General features: G+C 36.3%; 1 protein-coding gene across 1 annotated transcript; it reads right to left on the bottom strand.

The window, feature by feature from the left end:
- Positions 1-7,144: 7,144 nt before the first annotated feature.
- On the bottom strand, positions 7,145-8,173 carry LOC138922905 (olfactory receptor 2AJ1-like). The gene has a single exon (XM_070259339.1). It carries the CDS (start codon positions 8,111-8,113, stop codon positions 7,145-7,147), a length of 969 nt encoding a protein of 322 aa, XP_070115440.1. The 5' UTR covers positions 8,114-8,173.
- Positions 8,174-10,264: the final 2,091 nt, after the last annotated feature.

Raw genomic sequence — 10,264 nt, 5'->3', positions numbered from 1 at the left:
AAGTGGAAATCTCAACTAGTGGCTTTGGCCATCTGCAAAGACAAGACAGTATATCCTTGTGATCACAAATTTTGGGGTAGTTCTTCTTGATTTTCAACACCAAACAATGGGCATTCCCAGCCTTGGAAGCTGTTCTGCCACTCCATATTGGCAAGAAGAGTAATCTATAGCCCTATCTACTGCTGAGTACCACATCTAGGCCTGCTAAACAGAAAGCCTGACTTTATCTCCTGGAAACCTTCCTTTCTCAGCAGCACTTGAGTGGAGAGGCCGGCCAGTGGATTTTTAAGATGGCAGAGCAAGGATAGAGGCCCCATTTGGCCAGGGAAGTCAACATGCAGTTCTGCCTGAGAGGAGACCACAATCAATGAACCGTGATGACACTGGAGACTGTTCTGCATCCACTTCCATGCAGGAAACCTACTTCATTGTCCCACCTACTGGTGAGTGTATCCTCCCAGTCCTACCAACCAAGAAATATGACCAGAGCACCTGAGAAGCTGCATAGCCCAGCAGCATTCAAATGAAGAATGTGGATATCAGTTCTTCCCAGAATGAGAGCCAGGTTGTTGGCCCTGTCTACTCAATGAACTCTTTGCACAGTATGGTCTGTTTTGAGACCCAGAGCCTTGCCAGTTTTGGTACCTCTTTTTATGCCTTGCAAAAGTAGAAAAACTAATTCATACCCCTGCCTATTGTTGAGGGTAACCTCCAGCCCTTCTCTATCTGGATGACTTATCAGAGCAACTGGGAAGCTTCCTAGCCCAGCAGCACTTGAGCAGAGACACTAAAAAGTGGCTCTTCCCATTTGCAGAGGCATCCAGTGGTCCTGCTGGCCATTGAGCTTGATTTGAATTTCTGCCTGATTTTGTCCAAAATAACAAGTCTTGCCATCCATCAGGCATGTTCTATGATCCCACACTGGCAAATAAGATAATTGCCAGCCCAACTCACTGATTGATACAGTATTCAGCCTGCCTGACCAGGAAACCTAAGCAGAATATCTATGGAGCTGTGTAGCCCATCCTACAGCCTTGATTACTGTGGCACATGAGCAGAGAACTGAGCCAGTAAGTCTGCTTATCCTTATAGCAAAACTGGTGGCCCTGTCTGGACAGGGAACTTAGGGCACAGTTTTGCCAGATTAAGATGCCCCCTAAAGAGTCATGCCATCTGTGGAGCCCATTCTGCCACCCACCCTGCCCAGGCAGTGAAGCTAATTGATAGTGCTTCCTACTGCTGAGTATAGTAGCTAGTCATGCTTGACAAGCAAACCTGACCAGAAAGTCCAGGCAAATGAAGAGTCCATATTGCATGACTCAAATCAATGGAAACAATCAAGACTAAATTATGAAGAAACAAACAAAATAGAAAATCTGAACATCTCAATAACAAGTAACAGGATTGAAGCAACCATCAAAAATCACTGAACAATTAACAGCCCTAGCAGGTTGTGTTTCTAGGAATGTGTCCATTACCACCAGGTTGTCCACTTCATTGACGTATAGTTTTCCATAGTAATATCTTAAGACACTTTGTATTTTTGTGGTATCAATTGTAATGTCTGCCCTTTCATTATTCTGTTGATTTCAGTCCTCACTTTTTCTTGGTTATTCTAGCTAGAGGTTTAACAGTTTTGTTTGTCTTTTCAAAGAATCAACTCAGTTTTCTTAATCTTTTCTTTAATTCTTCTCTATTACATTTATTTCTTTTCAAATATTTCTTGTTTCTTTCCTTTTGCTAATTTTGGGCTTAAGTTTTTCCTCTTTGTTTAGTTCATATAGACAAATTTAAGTTATTTATGTTAGGTTATTTGAGATCTTTCTCTTTTCTTGATATGTGTGTTTATAGGTATGACTTCATCTTAAAATTGCTTAGGATTCATTTCATAAGTTGAGATGTGTTTCAATTTTTGTCTCACTACACTTTTCATTTTCACGTTAATTTCTTATTTGATCCATTGGTTGTTCAGCACTGTGTTTTTTAATTTCCATATATCTGTAGATTTTCCAGCTCTCCTCCTGCATTGATTTCTAGTTTCATAACAAAGAGGTCTCTAAAGATACTTGATATAAATTATATATTCTTAAATTTCTTTAGACTTGTTTGTGGCATCGTATATGACTTATTCCAGAAAATGCTCCATGTGTACTTCAGAAGAATTTGTTTTCTGTTTCCGTTACATAGAATGTTCTGTATATGATTGTTAGGTCCATTTGATCTATAGTGTTGATCAAATCTCCTGTTTCTTAATGATTCTCTTTCTAGACAATCTAGCTATTATTGATAGTGGGGTATAAAATCACCAACTATAATTGTCTCACTGATTACTTCTCCCTTTTTTTCTGTATTTGCTTTATATATTTAGGAGTTCCAATGTTGAAAGCATAAACATTTATGTTTGTTATATTTTCTTGAAGGATTGATCTACTTATTGTGGTACAATAACCTTATTTGTCTGCTTTATTTCTTTTTTTAACATTTTTAGCTCTAAAGTCTATTTTAGCTGATGTAAGCTGTGCTACTGCCTTTTTTTTTTATATGAGTTGCAGGACATATCTATCTTATTTTCCTTTGCTCTCACTCTACGTGCATCTTTAAAGTTAAAGTGAGTCTCTTGAAGTCATCACTCAATGGATCCTGTTTCTCTGTGTTGTTCAATCAATTAATTTATTTTGATTGAAAAATTTAATCCATTTATGTTTACTGTAATTATTAACAGGTTGGGGCATAATATTTCCATCTTGTTGTTTGGCTGTTATTAGATCTGTAGTTTCTTGCTTGTTATCTTACTGTCCTTTTTTGTGATTTTTGTAGTAGTATGCCTTGACTCTTTGTCACAATCTTTTGTATAACCACTCCAGGTGTTTTCCTTTGTGTTTACTATGAGGCTTACATAAAACATATTTATAACACTGTATTTTAAGCTGATAACAACTCAACAGTGATAGCATTTAAAAACTTGACACTTTAATTTCCCCACTCACATTTTATACTATTGATATTAAAATGTGCATATATTTTCATATTGTGTATCCAATAACAAATTATTGTAATCATTGTTATGTTTTAATATGTTTGTTTTTAACTTTGAAATAGAGTTGTTAGTGTATAATTTGCCACCACATAAATATAAGAAAATGTGACTTCAACCATATATTTATGCTTAATAGTGAGTTTAATACCTATTTTCATATGGTTTTCCAATGTTAATTCGAATACTTTTATTTCTGCTAGAAGACCTTCCTATTGAATTTCTTCTTTGGCAACCCTAGTGACAATAAATTCCATGAGCTTTTGTTTGTGATGGAAATCTTTTTCTCATCTTCATTTCTGCAGGATAGCTATGCAGAGTATAGTATTCTTGAGCAAGTTTTTTTCTTTCAACATTTTGGATATATCATCGCATTCTCTCCTGCCCTGAAAAGTGTCTGTTGAGAAATCTACCAGTAGTCTTATGGGGGTTTCATTATATAAGACATGACACTTTTCCTTGCTGCTTTCAGAAATATCCTCTTTGTCTTTGAATTTGACGATTTAACAATAATGTGTCCATGTAGCCCTTTTTGGGTTCAACTTATTTGTGCCCATTGAGCCTTATAATCTGGATGTACATTTCTCTCCCCAGGTTTGGGAAGTTTTCAGCCCTTGTTGCTTTAAACATATTTTCTATCCCTTTCACTTTCTCTTCTCCTTCTGGGTTTCCCATGATGTGGATATTGTTTCTCTCTGTAGTATCCCATACATTGAGAAGGCTTTTTTCACTGCTTTCCATTCTTTTTCCTTTTGCTCTTCTGACTGGAAAATTTTAAAAGCCCTGTCTTCTAGGTCATTGATTTTTTCTTCTGCATGGTTGAGTCAGATATTGAAGCTCTCTATTTAATTCTTCATTTCAGTCATTGTATTCTTCAGTTCTACAATTTCTGCTTTTTTATGATTTCTATTCCTTTTTGGGGTTTCTCATTTGTTCACTATATTGTTTTCTTAATATTGTTTATTTGTCTGTGTGTCCTTGTCTTCGACAAACTTCTGTGAGGGCATTATTCTGAATTCTTTGTCAGACAGTTTATAAATGTGTATTTTTTTCAGAGTCAGTTATTGGAGCTTTTTTAGTATCCTTTTATGATGTCATGTTTGCAGTTATTTTGTGATCTTTGATCCCTTACAATGATATCTGTGCATTTGAGCAGCAGTCTCCACTTCTACACTTTACAGGTTTGTTTTGGCAGAAATAGTCCTTTAAAGTCAGCTCAGCTTGAAGTTCTTCATGGGTCATCTGGTAGCATTTTTGTCCAGTGGATCTTGCTGTCAGGGCCTATTTTGAGGTGAGGTCAATGCCTAAGGTTTGAGTTGAGAGGATGCTGCTGGCTGGGAGCAATTTGACAGGTCCACTGGCTTGATTCCCTTTCTGAAAGTGGCTGTAGGAAGATCACCATAGTTCCCTGGATTCTCTGGTCAGGCTTCCTTTTGGGGCTGGGCTGGGTATATATTCAGCAGTAAGAAAGACTCTAAATTAGCTACCTTGCTTGGGTGAGAGGTAGTAAACAGGCTCCAAAGCAAGCAAAGCTCATTGTTTGAGGTTCTGAATCAGGCATAACTGTGCACCAGGCAAGGTCCCAAGACTGGCTCTGCAGATGATCATAACCAATAGCCAGGCTCTCTGCTCAAGTGCTACTGTGCCATGCAGTTTCCTGGGTGCTCTGCCAGGCTTCTTGGTTGGAGCTAGTCTGAGGACTGTACACTACATAAAATAGGGCTATGAATTAACTTCTGGTCCTGGGCTAAGTGTCAGAACAGGCTCCCAAGACTTGTCTGTGGTCTGAAATCAGGAAGAACTGCACACCAAATTCCCTGGATAGACAGGGCCACAATTCTGGCTCTTTATTCAGGCAGTACTATAGACTGGGCTCACAGCTTGAGTTCTGATGAGCTACACAGCTTTCTAGGTGCTACACACAGGCTTCTATGTCATGTATGGCCAGGAATATACACTCAGCAGTAATTTGAGCTGTGAATTAGTTTCCATAAATGAATGGTATGGAAGAACAGCCTTCAAGACCCAAAAAGGCTCACCTTTGTGAACCCAAATAAAGCAGTAATGCCAATCAACTTGTTTCATCAGGCAGAGCCACCATCTCTCTCTGCAAAAGTGCAAAGCCACTGGTTAGGATTTATACTTATGCATCACTGTGAGTAGGAACTCAATTTTCCAAGATCCAAGTGCTAATTGATGCATCACTTCCCTTCTCCATCACAAGCTGATATCTAGTGGACAAACCCTGCTGATTGCCTCCATGATCTTCATGAGTTAAGGTTGAGTGGGCCTGCTGATATGAATTCCACAATACTGGGGGAGAATACATGTCTGCTTTGGGCTTTCTTTTTCCTACTGAGTGAATCATATGCCCAGAAGGGTCCTCTCAGTGTGGTGCCATACCAGCCTGGTGTGAGAGACAAAGTGGTTGGAGCATAGACTTTCATCTTACTCTTCTAATGTCATCTTTTTTAGTCTCTGTGGTTCAGGGTGGTGTTTTATCTCCATATTCATGTTCTAGAGTCCTCACAATATTGTGTTCTCTGTGGATAGTTGCAAGTTGGTCTTGTGGAATGACCTAAGGTCAGTAATAACCTTTGTCACAATTTTTATGAAGTCATGTACACCCTTTCTTAGAGACCTTAAAAATGGTGAGTGAAGGAATAAGTTAGAGTTCAGGGAGAAAATAAAAGTGCTTATTCTATCTTGTACTTGCTGGTATATAAAATGCATGAGTACACTCCTATCAAATTAGTAAATATGTTTTACTTTCATTCTCTGCAAAGATAGTATGTGCTATTCTTTAGTTTTGAATTTTTTTTAAATTTCCTGTACCCCATCTTTTAACTATTTCCTTAGAATGAAAACTTCATCATTGATGAAATGATTGAATGTCAGTTTTGGATGGGATACTCTTTTTGGAATCCAAACACAAAATTTTAAATGGAAAATTAAATCATATTGATGGTAGGCCTCACATTTAATTGCTGATGGAAATATAAGATATGAAATACAAGGATGTATATATACTCCCTTTCTCAAGAAATCCACCATGAGAAAGTTAGAGAATGAGATTATCATGATATAGTTACAGACATACTCACGGGTGCATTGTCTTCAAGGGGAAGGGCATCTAGTCTTGTCGTGGGTCACTAGAGAGAAGAGGAAAAGGGTGTGGAGTAAGCAGATATTAGGAAGCAACACTATGTACAATGAAAAAACTAAGTGTAGACCTTGGAGATGACTCAATTTAAGAGTTATGCAAATATCCTAGGCAAGCTAATAGCATAGAAACTCTCAACTCAACATTTTACATATTCAATCTTTATTTAAAGAAAAAAATAGTAACTACAGTGGGCTAAATATATAGAAACATGGTTACTAAGGTACAAAATTCATTTTATTAAAGAAAAATTTATCTCTGATCTCATATTTCCATTTCACTAAAATATAAAAGGAAACAATGCAAACAAGAATGCAACAAAGTCACAAGTTAATTAAAACCTTGTTTCTTATGTTGACTCCCATGGATGACCCCTCCTCTCTGAATTTACACAACTAATTACCTACACAACACGACAAGTGACTTTTTTGTTCTGCATTCAGTATTCTTCATGGTAGATATCATGATGAATACAGTATTCTCTCTATTATAAAATAATTATATTTATATTATCATAGCCAGTTACATTGACATCCCAGATACCGGCCCCGCTCTTTGGCATCCTTAGGTATAATTTTACTACATTTAAAGAAAATACAGATAATTTTATGGAAATACATTTGTTGTATAACCTGTGTCTAGATGTATTAAAAAAAAAACAATTCTCACAAATTTTTAAAATTTTGATGGGAAGAAGCTGGAAGACATTGGTCATCATTTACCTTTATAAGGAACTTGGGTGATTGTAACTAGGATCTCAGAGTGAACAGCACATCATATGACGGATGTATTTACAAAGCAATGGCATGTGAAAACTTTATCAAAAGTTTGGAAATATGCACTTCTTTCCATACTTAGAGAGATGGAGACTATAATTTTCTTCTCAGGAGAAACTAATGATGGAGTTCTTCTAGGTATTGAATATAGAAATACATAAAACACACAGATCAAGCATTTTTTCTATTTTTATGCATAACATTATTTTTAAGCATATTTTTCATCGCCCCCCAAATATCTTTATTCCTAAAGCTGTAGATGATTGGGTTGAGTGTGGGAGTGAGGATGGTATAGAATATGGCCAGGAACTTACCCTGGCCTGGAGTGTGGTATGACTTAGGCCTCATGTATGTGAAAATAAATGGCCCATAGTACATTATAACCACAACCATGTGGAAAAAACAGGTGGAAAACGACTTTTTCTGTGCTTCAAATGATTTGATTCGGAGGACAGTAAGGAGAACTTGGACATAAGAAGCAAAGATTAGGGAAAAAGGGATGAGCAGAAAAATGATGCCACTTACATAAACTCCTCGTTCATAGTGTGTTGTGTCCACACAGGACAATTTCAACATTGCAGGGACTTCACAGAAAAAGTGATCAATAGCTCTTGAGCCACAGAAAGGAAGATGGAGTGTGTAAGCTGTGTGAACTATTGAGTTGACAGTCCCAACAAGCCAGGACCCTGTAGCCATGAGACTGCTGACATAGCCATTCATAAGAATGGGATAGCGCAGTGGGTGACAGATGGCTACATAGCGATCACAGGACATTGCTGCCAGGAGAAGGCACTCACCACCCAAGAGGGTGAGGGATAGAAATATCTGGAAGCCACAACCAGCAAAGGAAATAGTTCTGCTGCCTAATAGAATATTAGTGACCATTTTGGGAACAATATTGGAAATATGCAAGATATCCATATAAGAGAGATGGCTGAGCAGGAAATACATTGGAGTATGAAGCCGTGGGTCCCTGTGGATAAGGAGAATCATGACTGTATTTTCTACTACAGTCATAATTAAAATAATCAATATAAAGGAATAGAAAAGCAGATTTGTTTTGGAAGAAAAGAACAGTCCCATCAAAATGAAGTCGCTACTGTAAGTGTGATTCTCAAGTCCCATCATGAATTTTCCCATTACCTAAAAAAATAAAAATATAAATAAATAAGAGCAAAGGAATAAAAAGTACTGGAAGCCTCAAGCTCATTTCCATATATCTGCATAATAAAAGACAGCTAGTGATGCATAATTTGCCATGAAAGTCTAAGGACTCTCAAGGAGATTTCAAAGTGTGCATGTTCAAGAAGATGGGCATTTATTTGATTGAATCAGGTGATAATATTCATAATATTGAGTGGGCACCAGCTCTATGTAGAGTCACAAACTCTTGATTCCATATTCTTTACTCGAGCCCAGTCTTTTCCCAAATGTCACCTTCTTTAAGAGCTCTACTCCTAAATACACTGTTTATAATCACGGCACTCCCACTAACAACACCACTTTCCTGGCCCTCCTTATTGTGCTCATTTTATCTTTTGCAAAACACTTTTCACATTTCAGCATATTTGATAATCAATTTATGAACTATATTTTTTCTTTACTGTCATCTCACTAATCAAAATTTAATCTTGATGATGGCAGATCGTTATTTGGTTCACTGCAATGAACCAGATGCCTGGAACTGTGGCTGGCAATAATATTTGTGAAATGCAGGAATAAATAAATGGGCCATGAAACTTTATTTTCGCGTGCAATATTTATTTGGATAAAACTTAAAGAAAATGCAATGTATTGTTTCTAAGTCTATCCAAAAATAACAATAATGAAGCACTGTAAAAGAAATTAACTCAATCTATATAGATAATTTAAAATATCACTTATATTTTAAATCTAAAATAGTAAATATTTAATTCATTCAAAATCAATAGTCAGTATAAGAATATTTTTGTCAGTTTTATTAACTTACGGAAATTGAACTACATTTTATTAATTCTTTTCTGAGGAATCATAGATGCTAACAATATCATTTTTACATGGTTAGTGGTTACTTCAATATTTGCTTTATAAGTATTTCTGCAAATTTGGTGTATGTGATCTATCCTTCAATATGAATAAAAGCCAAGAGTTTTTTGGATGTAAGATTCTTTCAAAGAAACTTTTACTGTGTAATTTAAGATTTTGTGTCTTTATATATACACAAAGTATTGGGCCTGCCCAGTGGCATAGCAGTTAAGTTCACACACTCTGCTTCAGCAGCCCAGGGTTTGCCAGTTCAGATCCCAGGTGTGGACCTACGCACTGCTTATCAAGCCATACTATGACAGGTGTCCCACATACAAAGCAGAGGAAGGTGGGCATGGATGTTAGCTCAGGGCCAACCTTCCTCAGAAAAAAAGGAAGAAAAGTATACATATGCAAAGTGTTTACCACTTGAAAGAAGAAATCAATGATTTCAGTCAGTCACTTCAGTGCAAAAATTAACCTTTGTTCACTTAATTATTTTCTACATGAACATTTTTTAGCCTAAAATGGCCACTTTATAATGGCAACTTAGACTGTGTTAAGAGATTGAAACCGAGTAACATTGTAATAAATCATGTAGACCATTTCATATTAAGAAAATTTAATGTAAATAAAAGAATAGTCCATAATTATGTTTTCTAGGCATATCCCACCCCATTCAAGCAATAACCGCTTCTGAATAAAATGTGTGTGCTAAGATGTACACCCGTCTCAAAAAAAGATTTCATTCATGGATAGGCTGTGTGGGACCCTAAACTGATTTCACCAGGAATCCAACTAGTCTGTACAATTAGTACAAAACTATTTAGTTTTGTTTATTAAACTACTTAGGACTTCATAGGTTTATTCCACTTAGTGAAAAAACTCTTTTTAGCTGGTTATTATTCAAATGGTCCATTGATTTCACCCCTGCTTGAAACTGTTTTCTAGCTGTAGTCATATTCCAATCATTTCTTCCCTAAAAAAAATTAGTCCTAATGTATCACTTAGTCAATGATGGCACTACACTGAATTCCATTTTATCATTTTCTACCAAAATTTTCAAAACATAACATTATCCATTAATTCTGACTTAAGTAGACTGAAATATATTATTTTGCATCTGTTCCACATCTCTCTTTACACAAATAAAGAATACAGAATTTTTTAAATTGACATTTAACTAGAGATGAAACATTTACTAATATTGATAAGACTACACACTAATAGATTAAACAATTACCGATATGCTCCTATGTTATGTCTTTACAAGAAGTTTTGACTGTA

This window comes from Equus caballus, unplaced genomic scaffold (assembly GCF_041296265.1).
Source record: "Equus caballus isolate H_3958 breed thoroughbred unplaced genomic scaffold, TB-T2T haplotype1-0000016, whole genome shotgun sequence".
NCBI lineage: Eukaryota > Metazoa > Chordata > Mammalia > Perissodactyla > Equidae > Equus > Equus caballus.
Note: the sequence above shows the minus strand (reverse complement) of the source record. Positions and strands in the feature narration are given on the sequence as shown.

Excerpts from the sequence above, each read along its gene's own strand:
- LOC138922905 (XM_070259339.1), bottom strand. The coding sequence starts at position 8,113 with ATGGGAAAATTCATGATGGGACTTGAGAATCACACTTACAGTAGCGAC.